The following is a 19798-nucleotide window of genomic DNA, read 5'->3' on the forward strand; positions in this document are numbered from 1 at the left end:
TTCGGGGCTACAAAGAAAAGTGTAGAAATTATGTATTACAATAACTCGCTGACTTAGCAGAATTCGCAGAAGTTTTCAGTATAAGAAGCTGTCTGCATGGTTCAGTTTTGGTTCCAAATGGATCACTTTTATCATAACATTTCCGTAAAGAAGTTCCGAAATGATATTAACAATTCCCTCTGGCTGGATGAAATTTAATGAAATTTTTAATTTCAGTCGGGTTACAGTTATTGTGACAAAATTTGGTAGAAAACGAAATGTCTTCTCTACAGATAAATCACTATCTGCACAATAAAGCGGTATGTACACTTACATTAAATGTTCTAAAATGCAAGAAAATAATTATTACATTTCAATGACCACTTCCACATGTAGTCTGTATCATGAGTAATGTTCCATATTGTTACTGAAGATTTTTAAACAATACTTTGCAAGAAAAATGACTTTTCGGTGAATTATGAAAGGAGTAATCGAAAAATTTTCGGTGAATTGTTTTTTCGACGAATTGGTCATTTGATGAATTGTTATTCGTTAAATTGTCTTTCAATTAGCTGTTTTTTCAATGAATTTTCCTGTAACCGGCAACACAATCGAGATAAACAGCCCAGTTATTAACTTTGTTCCCCTAAAACAGCTTTCCATTCTATGAAATCATCATGGAAATCATAATTTCATTATGCCAAGATGTCAGGAAAGAGACTTGGAAGAAGACCAAAGTCTAGGTGGATTGATTCAGTCAGAGGTGTCTTAAAAGCAAAAAATGTTACATATAAAAACATTAGAGTGCTGACAAGTAATAGTCTAATTTGGAGGAATGTGGATAGGAGATTAATAATGTAAATTTAATCATGTGGTACTTCCATAGTAGCCTGAACAACATCCCTTGAGGGGTATATATCAGGAAATAAAGATGAGCAGATCTTTATTTTTCCAGAATGCATCTTTAGCTATGGCTGTTCTTATTTTTATTTCTTTATTTTGCTTTCCATCTGCAGTGAAGTAGGTGCCTAAATATTTGTATTCTGTTGTATGTTCAACTTTAATATTGTTTATGAATATTTCTGGCTCAGATCTGCTTTCTCTTGAGATTTTCATAAATTTGGTCTTTTTTGCATTTATATCTAATCCAAATTCTTTACTTTCTTCAATTAGTAGCTGCGATAATTTGATTACTGCAGTAAATTTTTTACTTCTCCATATTTTGATATTCCACACCAAATATTATCTGCACCAGCTACCTTCTGACATTTCAGGTTTCTGGTGGCTTTTCTATTTTGGATATTTCATATGGTTTAATGCTGTCTTATTTAATAACTTTTCAAAGTGGTTTCTGCAGACATTCATAATGTTTGTATCTCCCTTATCATCTTTGTTTCCTTTTTTTATAACGTCTCCATAGCACAGTTGAAAGAACGATGGTACGCCCTTTGGTTAGAAAAGGCCTAAGTTCGATTCCCATCGTGAAGGAAGGAATCTTTATATGGACTTTTTCAATTGAAGGTGAGTTAGCTGATCTCATTTGGAGATAACAGGGTTTTTTCTCCTGGAAACTTGGGTTTTTCATCTCGCATACAGACAAATTGGCCCTTCAGAACACACGCAATTTACAGACAAAAAAACACTGGTTGTGGTGGGCAGTAGATGGCACTTTGGATGTGGTTGATTGGTAGTAGTGTTTCCTTCTCTAACACTAAAATTTCCAAGCTTACTAGTAGCTTGAAAATGTGTTATGAAAGAGGCAAAACATTTTATCACTTACTTTGATACATGGTGTTCATACATTTATTTTGTATAATGGACTCTATAAAACAGAAATTCAGGATGACAGTGCTGAATTTCTGTTTATTTATTATTTTTAAGGGGTTTTGAAAAGTAAATTAAATTTATATACACTTTATATAAAAAAAATATGTAATCTGATAAAAGAAGCTCACATCACAGTATATTTCTGATGCTAGAAATTTACTTTGGGAGTAGACAGTGAGATAGCTATACTAGTACTGAAGTTGTACACTTACCTTAATGTTTACTCTTGGAGTAAAACTGCAGCATAAACTACTAAAATAGCACGTACTATTTAAGTAATTCACTGTATTAGTATTCATAATTTCTTCCCATCTTCAATGAAATACTCCCTACACTTGAGTTACTTTTTATTCATGCATATAACTTGATCTACCAAAACATGTCTAATCTTTTCTTTAAAAATTTGAAATAAAGTTCATATTCTTGTGCAAATAACAGATCACAAATAGACCAGCACTTCTCATTTTCTCGGGACAGTTCAGCATATCCGCTGCAAAAGATATGCTTTACTCTCCTGAGAAAAGGGGAAACATTTTTCAGAAGGTTGCTGATTCCTGTGCCTCTTTTGGATCAAACAAGGCACAGGAATCAGCCCCTGAAAAAAAAAATATATAATCTTGAGTGGTCAGTGTTCTCAAAAAAACACTGAGAAACTCAGTAGGGCTGAAACAGTCTGCGGCAGAATGAGTTCTATCATTTAAGCCAAATTTAAATATAATAATTAATAATAATAAGTAAATAAATATTACATCTACTTATTCATGTAAATTAGCACAACTGTATTTAAGTTAAATGAAAGTTTACTTTTCAGAAAAAAACTGGAATATGTGGATACCTGGGTTTGGATCGGAAGAGCTTAGACCATATAAGAAATCTAGCACAACAGAGGCACATAAACAGGTAAGTTTCAAAGGATTTTTTAAGTTATGATATAATTAGTCATGAGTGAAAGAAATTAATATTTACAAGGTGGTGTTTTGCAAATGTCCATATCCACAGTAAGATTGAAATCCATGCTTGCTGTTATAATAAAGCCAAAGATTGTTTTGATGAATGATATGATACAGCACCATTACAATTGCAAAAGATATTGAACCTATTTGGTCATTTAAAACTAATAAAAGCAAAGAAGTTGACAAATGAGTATTATGCTCACTTTTTTCTTGAGGAAATATAAAGAAAGGTGATCAAGCATACTCATGAGCAGCATTACAAAGCACAAGCAAGAAGGGTGACTAGTATGGTAAGAACAGTCAGATCTGATCATGAGAGAAAAGCTAAGCAGGCCAAAGTAAATCCAAAAGAGTTTTTCCATTATGTAGCAAGTAAGAGGAAGGATGACTTTAATCAATGCTAATAGTAGGTAGGTGACAGAAGCAAAAGAAATATTGTGTAGCTGAATGATCACTTTGCAAAGGTGTGTCAATACAGATCAATTAATATCTCAGTAGTGGTGGTTAAAGGTAAAATCCAGCAGTGGGTGGATAAGAATACTTTATGGTGGACAGCAGGGTTTTGTAAAAGATAGGTCCTGCCTTTGTAATTTACTCACATTCTATAATAGTGGCAGCAGAATTAGATAAGGGAAATGGCTATACCATGATACTGCTGGACTTGTCCAAGGCATTTGACAGAATATTTCATGGTAAACTATTACAAAAGTTGGAGTAAATGGGAATGGATGTGAAGCTGGTATCATGGATAGGGGGATGGCTGACAGACAGACACCAGAGAGTAATATAATATATAGGTGGAATGGAATCCAGGAAAATGAGGGTGACGACTAATGAAGTATCTCAGAGTTCTGTACTAGGAACATTCCTCTATAATTTGTATATTAATGATGTACAGAAAGATTTAAGGGAGGAAGAGGATATTCGGTTGCTTGTTAATGTTGCAAAAGTGGGGAAGGCAATGGGGCAATAGCTGAGAAAGGTGATGTTGATATCCTGCAGGATGATTTAAATAAATTGGCATTGTGGGCAAACAATAATGGTTGTCAATTTAATGTTGCAAAACATAAGATTATGCACTTCAAGTAGAAAAGGTTGCATTGTGCATCACATTGAGGGTGGTGGATTGCAGGAAATTGAGCTATGGACTTAGGATTAATAGAGTTGAAGTTTTCAAGTTAGTAAAATAGCTCAAAAGATTACTTGGATGTTGAATAATACTAACAAGTAAAGATGGGGAGCTTATTATCTCTAAGGCTATGTATGATTTGGCCATATCTTGACTAATGTGAACAGATTTGATCACCTGGGTTTTTTGTGATCAGGAAGTGATGGAGATGATTCATAGACAAGTAACCAAGCTGGTTAAAGGTGTATCATTTACTAGGTTTAGTTGATTGGTGGAAAAGAGGGTATATGATAGCAACTTATTTAAAGAGTTTTATAAGATGGACACAAAGGAAATTTTTCAATAAATGACAAATAGAGAGAACTTGGGGTCAGCCCTGGAAGTTATGTGAGTGGAGTAAGTAAGGGTGTGCTAGATTTTTTTCTTGAAGAGAGTAGAATGAATTGCCAAAATTATACTGGTGTCCAAAAGCTAAGGACAAACTACATTTATACATGTAGATTTCTGTGGTTTAGCAGTTCTGTAGGAAGATTACAGAATTGAGACTACATTGTAATAAGGAGTTTATGAAAAATAAATAATTAAAACCCAACAAGTTTCCTGCATCGTAAGACTTTCATCACCAGGGGTAGTGGTACATAAAAGATTTACACAACAAAAGCCCCTATTAACAATTAATTACACATAATAGATGTATTTTATAACTTCACAACTGTAACATATAATTGATAAGCCAGAATACAAATTCATATTAAAAATGAGGATATTAGGAAAGAACTTGACATTGTCTGCATCCAGGAATGCATTAGCAGAGCTAATCTCAGGTGGTATGGTCACCTACACAGAATGGGCGAGGAAAGATTAGCAAAACAAGTGTTCTCTGCCAGGTTGGCAGCAAAACGACCCAGAGGAAGACCAAGATATAGGTGGATTGATACGGTACAAAGTGCCTTAGACTATAGAAATATAAGATCTGATAATGTTGGAGTCTTGACAAGTAACAGACTGATTTGGAGGAAAATTGTAGATAGGAAGTTAGTAATGATATAATTTTTTCATGTAGTACTATCATATCCTGTACACCCCTTGTGGGTACATGGCAGGAATTTGATGATGATGAATACAAATGGCAAATTTGTTACTGTATGTATGTTGGAACATTGCTAGTTGTTGCTATCACTTTCTGTGGTATCATGCATGCTATATCCTAGGTCTGTGGCAATTAGATTTTTGATGAAAAAAGATCATACTTGATGTAAAATTAAGCCTTGATTTTTATTGCATTGTGTAGGGATCCTAAGCATTTGTGAGACTTCCTTAAATTTTCTTGTGAAACAGTTAATCAATGTATGACATTTTTGTTTGTTGCCAGAGTACTTGATAGCCAGTAGTGGTTGTATGGCTTGTACAGCTTAAAGAAAACAGATTGGTGTTTTGGAACACACATCAAAGGTTGGAATTTCTTGTACTGTTACTAGTCAAGGAAGATATCTTATAAAATATGCACTAACGTCAGCTCTCTGGAATTCATTATTTCTTACTTTGATGTCTTATTTATCATACTTCATTACTAGCCCTGCTTCTTTTAATGTACACATTACATCACAATGTCCTAATCTATAAATAAAGCAAATATTTATGAAAATTAGCAAAACAAGAGTTTGTTAGGATGATTCGTTGTTTGAGATGTCAGTGTTCACTTATAACATCAGTTTTTTTATTGTAGCTGATTTCTGATTGCATATCCTGTCTATCACCTAAACCCTACAGGTAAAATTTCAGCACTTCTCCTGGTAAGCTTGCTTATCCGTATCAAAGAGCCAGCAAGGCCTTCTTATTAGATCTGATTCATTATACTAAGAAACATTTTCTTTTGAAGTAATGCTGAAATCTATAAACTTAAACCTTCTAAAGAACAAGCTTAGGCATAAACATTTTTACTTAGCTTGTAGAATTTCTCTTTCCTTGGCCAGCAGGCACACTAAATTACAAGTGCAGATTGATTCACAAGTTTGAAATGGGTTATGAATTTTAACTAACAGGCCTTTCACCCATGAAGAGTTAAGTGTACTATTAAAAGGTCTGCATTTTGTATTATGACCTCAACAAGTGCCTTATTTAGATTTTATAGTAGGTGTGAAAAAGCGCATTAATAGTTAAAAAAACTTTGGTATAAAATTGCACAGATTTTGTATACAGCCAAACCTCCTCCTCCTTTGAATATTCCATTGTCAGAACTGCGTGCCTTTCATTCTCTTTGCTGAAGTCGCCATTAAAGCCAGTGTCACTGTGTTGATGGATACTAAGGAGTATAATTGGTAGAGATTCTACTCAAAGCTAAATAAATAAATTATTGTACCAAACATTCTTTAGATGCTGTTGAAAATTGAAAATTCATCATGCTTGTCTCCTACATTTCTGTGACCTTCCCACAGTACTAATATAATTATAGGTTCACACAAAAAGCTTTTTATAGGTGGAGCTGCATAAAATACCTTCCAAATCTTATTCGAAACCTCACTGGCCAAATGAACTCTATATCAAAAATAGTTTTACTTCAAAAAGATATTTATGGTTTCTCTCGATGTGGTTTTCTCTATTTACAGACATACTGCTCCAGGAAACTTTTTTTTTTTTACAGTATAATTTTCTTGATGACATTGTTAAATTGTTTAAATTTACCATCAGTGCAAAATACTATATGTGGCAGAATAAATTAAATAAGCAATTATATACAGTAGTCCCATCTCACCTGCTCTGGCTGTTTACTTCATGGAACATGTGACTTTACACCTGACTACATTTTGTTGATATCTGTGCAGTCTGGTCCCACTCTGAAACAGAATTTCTTTAGCTTTTGGGTTCCTTATACACCCACATCAAGTTCACTATTGAGTATGAATCTAACAGTCTTTCCTTTCCGGATACATTCCTCTAAGATGTAACTCTACAGGTAATACTTAATTTTCAATTTACTAAAGGCCTTCCTTCACAGCTATACTTGCCCAGCTTTACGTCGCCATCCTTCACAAAAGACAGGCATTATCAAAAGTCAGGTAAAATTTATTATGCGTATTCTCTTCTATTAGAAGAATTAAATGAAAGAGGAAAATCACGTTGTCATCTAATAATATAAAAAAACATCATCCAGAAATTAATCAATAATTAACTTATCGATAAAAATCAAGAATTTCCACTAAAGGTACTTCTTAACAAATAATAAGGATTCTTTGCATCTACAACCTGTATGCTACTTTTGTACTAGTGTTAGTAGCTTGCTCCACCTTTGCAAGGAGTGTCCTGGTGTTGTACCACCTTACCCCAGTCCTGAAGATACTTTCAGGTGCAAACTTTGCTCACACTTGGATAAAGGATTAAACTAAATTTATTATAACTCATTCTTGTATTCATATTTTGAATGTAATCATTTTTTTTGCTCTCTTCCTAAATGAGGACCATGTTACAATGAGCAAAATATTAGTTTTTAACAAATTCTAATTTCCTTTGCATGTGTTGAACCTGTTTTTATGTGTTATACCATATATATAGCCTTTGTGTATATCTTTAATTGTATATGAGGAATGTTTGAGGGCCTTCAGTCTCAAAGATTCATGATTCTTCAATTATTAGGCATGCTCTGGAGACCAGATGCAAATTCATTTCTATGCTGTCGTTGCATATTCTTTCAGTACCCATTCAAAACTACCTTATACTCCAAATTGCAGTTGCAAAGACCTGGCAATTTGCCTGTTGGTTGGAAAAACCTGGGTTTGAATGCCATCTAAGATGGAACTTTATAAGGGCTTTACAAGTGAAGGTGAGTTAGTAAGTCTCATACAGAGATGGAGTTTCCTCCTAGAAAGCCAAGGTTTTTTTTATCCCATGAAAAAGACATGCATGCAGATAACTGCTGTCATAGCTGTGAGTGCTTTATCTGCAATCCTAACCAAAGCTCTCTGGAAAGAAACATTTGGTGTCGTATTTAACATATACAATTTTTTTCAATTGTCCTCATCATCATCAAATTCCTGACATGTACCCTCAAGGGGTGTACAGGATATGATAGTATTACATGAAAAATTTACATCATTACTAACTTCTTATTTACAATTTTCCTCCAAACCAGTCTGTTACTTCTCAAGACTCCAACATTATTAGATCTTATATTTCTATCGTCTAAGGCACTTTGTACCATATCAATCCACCTATATCTTGGTCTTCCTCTGAGTCGTTTTCCTGCCAATCTGGCAGAGAACACTTGTTTTGCTAATCTTTCCTCACCCATTATGTGTAAGTGACCATACCACCTGAGATTGGCTCTGCTAATGCATTCCTGGATGCTGACAATGTCAAGTTCTTTCCTAATATCCTTGTTTTTAATATGATATTGCCATTGTACCCATCTGTTCACGCCTCTAATCTTTCTCAGGACTCTCATATCCGGTCTCTAGTCTTTGGTCAAGTGTTTTACTTCTGCCCCAGCTCTCAGATCCATAAGTTAAAACTGGTTTGAACACTGTCTTGTATTTAATTTAGTGTTCTGACTAATTTCTCTCTTATTCCATATGAATTTATTCAATTGACTTCCTACCATACCAGCTTTGCTCATTCTGTTCTCTATTTCCATATTTAATTTAACATCTTCACTAAAAATTGTGCCCTAAGTAGTTGAAATGTTTTACTTGTTCAACAGGTTCTCCGTTCACAACACAGTTGACGTTTTCAATGATTCTACCTATTTCATTGTCTTTGTCTTTTTATTGCTGACCTTCATACCATATCTATTACATGAATTTATTCAATTGACTTCCTACCATACCAGCTTTGCTCATTCTGTTCTCTATTTCCATATTTAATTTAACATCTTCACTAAAAATTGTGCCCTAAGTACTTGAAATGTTTTACTTGTTCAACAGGTTCTCCGTTCACAACACAGTTGACGTTTTCAATGATTCTACCTATTTCATTGTCTTTGTCTTTTTATTGCTGACCTTCATACCATATCTATTACAACAGTTATTCAGTTTAGTCAGGGAATCTTGCAAACTTGTAGCAGACTTATTTAGCAGTATAACATTGTCTGCATAAAGCAAAGAACTGACATTAACATCTCCAATTCTGATATCATGTTTAATACCACTTCATAATGTGATCCATATAGATAATGAATAACAGAGGGGATAATGTACATCCTTGTCTCACACCAGATTTAACATTAAACCATCTTCCTGTACTTCCTTCAATTCTAACTGCTGACTCACAATTCAAATAAAGACTAAGTATCGCTTGATATAATTCCCCATTGATACCATATAACTGTAGCGTATTGAATAGCTTCTCTCTTGGCACCTTGTCATATGCCTTTTCCAGATTGACAAAACTTAAATACAGGTGTTTGTTATATTCCCATGCTTTCTCAACTATTTGTTGTAAAGTGAAGATCTGATCCTAATTGCCTCTATTTGGCCTGAATTCAGCTTGTTCTTCACCGATTTCTTCCACAATTCTTCTCAACTGTTTATCATGTATACTTGCATAAATCTTGCCACGAACACTCAGTAGGGAAATACCTCTGTAATTCTCACATTCAGTTTTATTTCCCTTTTTGTATATGGGTACTATTAGCTCTACTCCAATCATCAGGAATTCGTCCCTCTATCCAGGCCTTTTGAACTATGCAGTGCAGCCACGCTACCACTTTTATACCTCCATACTTCAACATTTCTGGTGAAATATCTACTCCTGCTGCCTTCCCACATTTCAAGCCTTTGATGGGTTTTTGTACATCAAGTATGGATGTGTATTCCTGACTGTATGTATGCCTGTTGAGTGTTTTTTTACCACTGTGCTCTCACTGCTTCTTTCATTTAGCAATTTTTTGAAGTAATTACTCCATACTTCAAGGATATCTTTTTCTCCTGTTTTTTATGTCACCTTTATCATCTGTAACTCCTTTTACTGCATCTTTCCTCCATTTCTAAGCTTCTTCAGCAACATCCAGAATATCTTACCACCTTCTTGATATTTATTTTCTATGTTCTTGCCAAAGTCCTCCCATGACTTTTGTTTAGCCAGTTTTACACAGTGTTTAGCTTTCTTACATTTGTCTCTGTATTCTCTAAGAGCACAAGTTGACTTATTTGCCAGGAACTTTTGATATGCTTTCTTCTTTTCCTTCACTGCCTCTTTAACTTCCTGTGTCCACCATGGAGTTCTGATTTTTCTATCCTTACAGACAACCTCATCACATTCCTCTCTGGCTGAATCAATCAGGGTTTTCTTCAAGGCTTGCCACTGAATCCCCAAGATTTGGTTCTTTTTTTTTTAAACTCTTTCATTTTTTTCTTCAATAATCATTGTGTATTTTAGTCAACAGTTCACATCTGAGAGCTGCTCAACTTTTATTCGCTTTAAAACTTTCTTACATGTCATTCTTTTCAATATGAAATTCAATTTTATCCTGCTCAAGACTAAATAGTGATCCCTTCCAATTTGAAATCCTCTGTACATTCTGGTGTCCTGCACCAGGGAGAAAACATCACTATCAACAATAACATAGTCAGTGAGACTTTTCTTATTCCTAGCCTCTTTCCATGTGAATTTGTGCACATTTTTATGTTGGAACATGGTGTTAGTAATAGCTAGTCCATGTCCTGAACAGAAATCCAACAGGTATTTGCCATTATTATTAGCTTTGCTCTTTTCTCCAAATTTTCTCAAAATATTTTTGTATGTCTGACAATCATTTCCAACTCTGTTATTTAGATTCCCAACAAGGACCAACTTTTCCTTTTTCATTGTATCAGTAGCTTTCTCTAGACCCTCAAAAAATTCGTCCACTTCTACCTTAGTAGAACCTTCTGTGGGACCATAGGCACAAATAAGTCTCATTGTCAAGTTCCCCATTCTGATATTTGCCCACATCACTCTACTTGACACTGCCTGCCATTCAAGAAGATGAGTCTCGTATTTTGTGTTGAATACTATGGCTACTCCTTCTTTTCCTAGAATGTCATTGCCTGAATATAACATTTTGTATTTATTGCTCAGGAAGATTTCATGAGTTTTTGTCTTTTTTGTTTCAGTCATCCTTATTATGTTGATCTGGTACTTATCTAATTCCTCAGCTAGTTCCATTTCTTTGCCATTCAGGCTTCTTATGTTGATAGTACGAATCTTTAACGCTGGTGATCTTGAGTTGGGGTGTGCTTTCAGATTTGTTCCAGTAGCTGACTTTTTGCTGTTTGCCCTGGTTCCCTGGCAAAAACAATGGGGGGGCCTTGTTTAACCAGGCGATGCCCCAGCTAGCATCAAATTTTGTCATGTTGTACTATCTTGTATATTGGTTTAAGCCAATAAGAATACAATTTGGTCGTCTAAATTCCAAATTGCCCGCCCATCCTCATTCGTTCAATATCCAGGTAGATACCCAACAGGGTGCACCATGAGAAGGTGAGGATTGGACATTAGGTCAGAAGTCCTGGTCGGTTTTCCACATTCCTTTAAAGGCTATGTGGAGGTCTCCTCTCAGTTATACAGGTTGTGCAGGCTATTCCTTGATTATTTTTTTGATCTAATAGAATTTTTGAAGATTCTGCTGCAATTATATCTCTATATAAATTCTCCTACACATTTTCTGTTCTGTACTTAGCACAGTAATAAAAAGTAAACTAATATTTTAAAAAAGTATTTCAAGTAATCTAGTTCCTTACTGAGGTATCAAATTGTTATAAGACCAGGTGTAAATGAAAACTGACAATGTAGTTTGTCACGAATTAATATAACTGAATTTTCTAAAATTATAGAAGTGGAAATAAATTTAGTTAGTGTGAAATGTATTTCATGTATATTTGTATATTTTAATTGAAATGTATATTTTCTTTCAGAGGATGGCATTGATCCGCAAGACTCTTAAGAAATACTGAAATTGGAAAAAAGTAACCTTAACAGCTTGTGCTTGTAAAATTTTGTCATGATGTGAAAAGATTATCATTCACAAAGTATTTTAATGGACTACTTCACTCCAAAATAAACTGGATTAGTGCCTAATGTAATGTAACGGTCAGCACTTTTCATAATGTATATTATTGTGTATGTGTGTGTATGTAAGGGCTGAAATTGTGAATTTTAAATACAGTAATTTTTTTAAGTATTTGAAACCTGTAAAATATATATAAATGTAAATGCTCAACCAGTCAACCAGAAATTTTATTAAATGAAATCATTATCTTTCATTTGCTTCTAAATATTAAATAGCACTGTTCATGTGAATGTTCTGAAAATTGGAACTGTATGTAATATATCTTATTTTTCTCTGTTTCGAAAAATATTTTACATTTCTTTTTTCAGATTATTCCACTTATATTGTGCTAGAAACTGGCACAGTGAGCTCATAATTTGTGGGAAATTCAGCAGCATAAAATGCATACATTATGCAATAAAGTGCATGCAACATTTTGATTTTTTTTTCAGTAGGTTCCATGATGTGAGATATAAGGGGAGAATCTTTTTTTTGCATTGACTGCACATAAAATACTGAATGAAATCAGAAACTGAAGAAAGTACTTTCTGCTTAAAATTTAAAGGTGTTTGCATACATACATCTATCTAGACAGGTCAATTTTCATATGAAACAGTTGTTCCTATATGTCTGTAACTTAGCATTTCAGTTGTTATAACGAGCTTACTATAATGAGACCTGAATTTAAATCTTATTTAGGATGTGGAGGAACTGTTATAATGGCCTTTCAACTGTCTTATGAAGAGGTGGAATGGTTCACATAATTGCCTTCATTGTTAATTCAAATTATGATCAGCAATTATCCCACCCTATTTTTCCGTAGGTTTTAAGCCAAAGTGCCTGTTTGAACCTAATTAATGCTCTGATGGGACATTCAATCTTATATGCATGGTGTATTACGCCAGTTGCATGTATTCTATCCATGCAATTGACCTACAAAACAGTTTGCCTGTTTTGTAGGATAACCCAGCTAACTCACCTGAATAGTTAAAAGTCCTGATAAAGGTTCTTGGCATCCTATACAAGATTCAAACCCAGGTCTCTATAGCCAAAGGGCATCACTGAAAGCAAGTCAGCTTCTGAGACTGGTATCATATTTCTAATTTCTTAAATACATGTAGGATTTTCTGAAAAGATAGTGATTTTAATGTCATTGATATTACACTTGAACATTATTATAATGTGTTCTTTGTAGCTAAGAGATTTTACCTGCCGATATTTGGTGAAAGCTTTTTTTCAGGTCTGTAAAAAAATAAAATCACAAATCCAAGAGGCTTAAACTATCAGAATTCTAGGAGAACTTTGTTGACCATGTTTAGCAGACATTATATACACACAGTTCTAGAAAATTTGTAAGATGATGATTGCAATCTACTTATTTGGGACAGGAGAATAATCCACACTCAAGGTTATTGGAAAACATTTGAAATCAGTTCCATATAATTTAAATGGCTGCAAATATCATTACAGGTGAATGGAGTTGATTTTCAGAAGAAACCTTCAAGTTCTGTAGAATTATTATTATGGAATCAAAAGACTCACAGTAACCATTATTGCAACACTGCCTATCACACTTTTCCTTAAAACTTGTTCACTGACAGAGCACTTGCCATGATCTCAGGTAATACATTCCACTCATTTACTATTCAAGTAAAGAATTTAGTTCTTATTATCTTTGGTAACACTACTTCCTTGCTCTCTCTCTCTCTCAGGTCCAGTTAGGTATTAAAAGCTTTCATTAGCAACATATTTCTATTTTATCCTCTCTTTTCTGCTCATCAGCTAAACTTTGTAATCCAAACTTTGAATCTATCCTCATCGGGTGCATTGCACAAATCCATCAACATTTTGATCACTCACTTCTGAATCCTCTCCGCCACTTACATTCTCAAGAAACCTAAGTGGCCAAATCTGTGCACACGTAGTCCAAATATGGCAAAAGCCTTTAAAGGATAACAACCTTCTTAACCCTGCTTTTCAGTGTTTTTTAACATCCAATCCTTTGAGCTTTTTTGCTAACTTTTGTGATCAGTCCTCTGAACTCGCTCAGTTTGAATGCGTGTGCATCATATTCACCTTCATACTACTGAGTTTCTCTGATTTTGAATGTCTATTTTATCTCTCTCTCTCTCTCTATTCTTTGAGAATAGAGAGAGAGAGAGACTTTATCCAGACATCTAACTCTGAATCCATTCAAATGCAATCCATTAGACATACCATATTTACTCGAATATAGCTCTCTTGCACCCCCCTGATTTACTTTATGAAAAAAAAAAAATTTAAACGCTTCACATATAGTTCGCACACGAAAAAAGTTTAAAACTTTAAGAAATAGATAGTGAATGTCATTATGGCAGTTTCAGATATTTTGGAATTTGGTTGAAGAGAATCAGCATTTCAACTCAACAAATGTCGTTGAGTCGCGTGATCTTTTGTTAATTCCGCATCAATCATATGCATAGTGATGGAGGTAATTAGTAGAGGAAATGTGGGAGTAAGAACATTAAATTCTATTCGATCATGGATTGCATGGGGGGAGGGTTAAGGTAAGAGACTATCATTAGAACTGCTGTGCAACTGGATTTTGAGAGCTTGGGACATGATTTTGCCAGAAATAATTAATTACAAAAGCATTGTCACAAAAGATTTAAATATATCGCATGATGAAGGTGAACAGCCTATCGTGTAAATAATGTTGATAATTAAAATTTAAATACATTCATTTTATAAATAATGTAAGTATAAATTATAATGAATATTAGGATTTAATTATAAACCTCAATTTAGTTTTTGCCTGGAAAACTTTAGTTTCAGGAAATCCTTGCATATATCTTGCACCACGATTTTTTAACTTTAATTTTTTGGGAAAAAGTATGAGTTATATTTGAGTGAATATGGTATACAAGAAAATTATCTGGAAAAAAACATATGCTATTCCTCATACACAACCCACGTATGGACTCATTTGCAATCCTGGCCCTTCTCAATTTACTCCTGACATACCTTGGTAAGAGATAAAAGACTACTCTCTCCCTCCTGTTTTTTGCTTCTTCCTATAACTCTTTCACTTTCTCATTTTTGAAATCTAATGGCATCACTCATATATATTCACACCAGACATGTGTGATTGACACATTGCATCAAGTACATATCTTATTATGGAATCACCATACAATGTCTCATTGCATTGCCTTTATTGTTTATTAATATTCTCTTGCTCGAACTTGATATCCTCTGGATTGCATCTGAGTGATCATACTGCATCTGTGGATGTCCAACGAACAGATGGATGGAATATTCTCTTTACTTTCCCGCTCTCCTTTCGTACTTCTCTGCTGCAACACTTCCCAGGTGCTTTTCAAAATGTGCCCCCCCAAGCTCACCATTTCTCATGAAAGAATGTGCACAAGCTTGCTATTTCACTTGTTAAATCCATCTTGGCATTTTCATTTCTTTCACATTGTCTTCTAACTCATCATTCATACTTCATTCAGTTTCACTTATTTCTACATTTCTCTTTTCATTCTCTGCAACCCTCTCATTATTTGCACTTTTTTTTATATATACAGATGTTTGCAGGATCAAAGCTGTATAACTGAGAGGAGACCTCCACATAGCCTTTAAAGGAATGCAAAGAACCGACCAACGCATCTGACCTAATGTCCAATCCTCACCTTCTCGTGATGCACCCTGTTGGATATCTACCTGGATACTGAATGAAAGAGGATGGGCTGGCAATTTGGGATTTAGCCGACGAAATTCTATTCTTATTCGCTTAAACCAATATACAAAATAGTTGTATATTGGTTTAAGCACCAATATACAAAATGTTTTCACCAGGGAACCAGGGCGAACAGCAAAAACTCAACTACTGGAACAAATCTGAAAGCACACCCCAACTCAACATCACCAGAGTTAAAGATCAGTACTATCAATATAAGAAACCTGAATGGCAAAGAAATGGAGCTGGCTGAGGAATTAGATAAGTACCAGATCGACATAATAGGGGTCACTGAAACAAAAAAGACAAAAACTGGTGAGATCTTTCTGAGCAATAAATACTTCAGGCAATGACAATCAAGGAAAAGAAGGGAAGCAATAGTATTCAACACTAAATACAGGGCTAATCTTCTTGAATGGCAGGTAGTCTCAAGTAGAGTGATGTGGGCAAATATGAGAATGGGGAAATGGACAATGAGACTTATTTGTGCCAATGGTCCCACAGAAGATTCTACTGAGGTAGAAGTGGACGAATTTTTTGAGGCTTTAGAAAAAGCAACTGACACAATGAAAAAGGAAAAGTTGGTCCTTGTTGGGGATCTAAATAGCAGAGTAGGAAATGATTGTGATACATACAAAAATATTTTGGGAAAATTTGGAGAAAAGAGCAAAGCTAATAATAATGGCAAATATCTGTTGGATTTCTGCTCAGGACATGGACTGGTTATTACTAACACCATGTTCCAACATAAAAATGTGCACAAATTCACATAGAGAGAAGAGGCAAGGAATAAGAAAAGTCTCATTGACTATGTTATTGTTGATAGTGATGTTTTCTCCCTTGTGCAGGACACCAGAGTGAACAGAGGATTTGAAATTGGAAGTGATCACTATTTAGTCTTGAGCAGGATAAAATTGAATTTCATATTGAAAAGAATAACATGTAAGAAAGTTTTAAAGTGAAAAGTTGAGCAGCTCTCAGATGTGAACTGTAGACTAAAATACACAAAGATTGTTGAAGAAAAAATGAAATAGTTTGAGAACAGGAATCAAACTGGAGATTCAGCAGCAAACTCTGAAGAAAACATTGATTGATTCTGTCAGAGAGGCATGTGGTGAGGTTGTCTGTAAGGATAGAAAAATCAGAACTCCATGGTGGACACAGAAAGTTACAGAGGCAGTGAAGGAAAAGAAGAAAGCATATCAAAAGTTCCTGGCAAAATAAGTCAGCTTGTGCTCTTAGAGAATACAAAGACAAATGTAAGAAAGCTAAACAAAAGTCACGGGAGGACTTTGGCAAGAATATAGAAACTAAATATCAAGAAGGTGGTAAGATATTTTGGAGGTTGTTGAAGAAGCTTAGAAATGAAGGAAAGAGTGCTGTAAAAGGAGTTAGAGATGATAAAGGTGACATGAAAATGGGAGAAAAAGATATCCTTGAAGTATGGAGTAATTACTTCGAAAAATTGCTAAATGAAAGAAGCAGTGATAGCACAGTAGTATAAAACACTCAACAGGCATGCAGTCAGGAATACATATCCATACTTGATGTAGAAAGGCAGCAGGAGTAGATATTTCACCAGAAATGTTGAAGTATGGTGGTATAGAAGTGTTAGAGTGGCTGCACTGCATAGCTCAAAAGGCCTGGACAGAGGGAAGAATTCCTGATGATTGGAGTAGAGCTAATAGCACCCATATATAAAAAAGGAAATAAAACTGAATGTGAGAATTACATAGGTATTCCCCTACTGAGTGTTCCCAGCAAGATTTATGCAAGCATACTTGAGAAACGGTTGAGAAGAATTGTGGAAGAAAAGCTCGGTGAAGAACAAGCTGGATTCAAGCCAAAGAGAGGCTATCAGGATCAGATCTTCACTTTACGACAAATAGTTCAGTAAGCATGGGAATATAACAAAGACCTGTATTTAAGTTTTGTCGATCTAGAAAAGGCATATGACAAGGTACCAAGAGAGAAGCTATTCAATACGCTACAGTTATATGGTATCGATGGGGAATTATATCAAGCGATACTTAGTCTTTATTTGAGTTGTAAGTCAGCAGTTAGAATTGAAGTACAAGAAGATGGTTTAATGTTATATCTAGTGTGAGACAAGGATGTACATTATCCCCTCTGTTATTCATTATCTATATGGATCACATTATGAAGGAAAGTGGTATTAAACATGATATCAAAATTGGAGATGTTAATGTCAGCTCTTTGCTTTATGCGGACGATGTTATACTGCTAAATAAATTCGCTACAAGTTTGCAAGATTCCCTGACTAAATTGAATAACTGTTGTAATAGATATGGTATGAAAGTCAGCAATAAAAAGACAATGAAAATAGGCAGTAAAGATGTTATACTGCTAAATAAATAAATAAATAGTAAAGATGTTATACTGCTAAATAAATCCGCTACAAGTTTGCAAGATTCCCTGACTAAATTGAATAACTGTTGTAATAGATATGGTATGAAAGTCAGCAATAAATAGACAAAGACAATGAAAATAGGCAGAATCATTGAAAATGTCAACTGTGTTTTGAACGGAGAACCTGTGGAACAAGTAAAACATTTCAGCCACTTAGGCACAATATTTAGTGAAGATGGTAAATTAAATATGGAAATGGACAACAGAATCAACAAAGCTGGTGTGGTAGGAAGTCAACTGAATAAATTCATATGGAATAAGAGTGAAATTAGTAGGAACACTAAATTAGCTGTATACAAGACAGTGTTCAAACCAGTTTTAACTTATGGATCTGAGAGGTGGGTCAGAAATAAAACACTTGACCAAAGACTAGAGACCGCAGATATGAGAGTCCTGAGAAAGATTAGAGGCATGAACAGATGGCATCAATGGCAATATCATATTAAAAACCAAGGATATTAGGAAAGAACTTGACCTTGTCAGCATCCAGGAATGCGTTAGAAGAGCTAATCTCAGGTGTTATGGTCACTTAAACAGAATGGGTGAGGAAAGATTAGCAAAACAAGTGTTCCCTGCCAGGTTGGCAGCAAAACGACCCAGAGGAAGACCAAGATATAGGTGGATTGATACGGTACAAAGTGCATTAGACAATTGAAATATAAGATCTGATAATGTTGGAGTCTTGACCAGTAACAGACTGATTTGGAGGAAAATTGTAGATAGGAAGTTAGTAATAATGTAAATTTTTCATGTAATGTACTATCATATCCTCTACACCCCTTGAGGGTACATGTCAGGTATTTAATGAATATGTTTGCCTTACCAATCTCTCCCTTTGGACATTCATTCATGTAACAAACACTTCTTATAAATACACACACAGTCACTCAATAATGTAGTACACACACAATTCTCAACATGGAGAATCTCACAAGCTTCTCCATGTTGACTCTCCTGATGTCTTGTCCACTATTTGGTGCCATTAGCTGAACTGCAATAATATAAAAATAGGCTCATAAAAAAAACATGTTGAATTAAAGCTGTATAATTACTGTTACTAATTAAAAACTGAGTTGTCCTCATTTTTTTACAGACACACACATGCTAACTTTCTTCAAAATACACTAAATTCTACTTAATCCATGGTGAATTTTATCTTCCTCTGCAATAGTTTGCATGCTTTTACACCTTATTTTGAAATATGCTTAATTTCTAACTTGAATACAAACTGCACCTCATTTACAATTTTATTTTAATTAAATATGTAACTCAACAGAAACTTTTATTTGCTGGATTTTATTTTTGGTCTCTGAAACATTTCAAACATTGAACTCATTGTGGATTATAATGGTAAATTGCCATAACTTGTGTGAAATGAATAGCCACTTTCAGGTGAAGTTGATACCATCATTCCTACCAGATGACAGCATACAGGCAGACCCTGACTTAAGCAAATTATCCTGAAAGGGCTAGAAACTGGTGAATTATTAAAATTTTACTTAACCCCCTGTGATTCACATGCCATTCTAATGGCAGTCTTCCACATGCATGCACTATATTTTTAGTGTTTAAGTGCTGTATAAATTTATCGATTGCATCGATCTTGATATTAGTCTAGTAGTCTACAGAGAAAATAGGTAACGTGTTAGCCTGTTATTGAGATATTGATGAAGAAAAGAAACAAGCCACTGTTCGGTTATATCATAATACTTTCACAAGGCAGGTCAAACAGCAGAAAA

The 19798-nt window shown here is 34.6% G+C and overlaps 2 protein-coding genes across 2 annotated transcripts in view; one reads left to right on the forward strand and one right to left on the reverse strand.

The window, feature by feature from the left end:
• The window catches only part of LOC150094273 (transcription initiation factor TFIID subunit 12-like), a 108797-nt gene extending 96677 nt beyond the window's left edge, over nucleotides 1–12120 (forward strand). The window contains exons 7-8 of the mRNA XM_090412324.1: nucleotides 2618–2706; nucleotides 11775–12120. Coding sequence (XP_090268450.1) covers nucleotides 2618–2706; nucleotides 11775–11813 — 128 coding nt within the window. The 3' untranslated portion in view covers nucleotides 11814–12120. The remainder of the gene's footprint in view (nucleotides 1–2617; nucleotides 2707–11774) is intronic.
• Nucleotides 1–19798, reverse strand: part of Bet3 (blocked early in transport 3) — a 164255-nt gene that overhangs the window by 22359 nt on the left and 122098 nt on the right. The window lies entirely within an intron of this gene.

Source organism: Typopeltis vanoorti, chromosome 22, assembly GCF_054136105.1.
Source record: "Typopeltis vanoorti isolate ZY-2024b chromosome 22, IOZ_Tvanoo_1.0, whole genome shotgun sequence".
Lineage (NCBI taxonomy): Eukaryota > Metazoa > Arthropoda > Arachnida > Uropygi > Thelyphonidae > Typopeltis > Typopeltis vanoorti.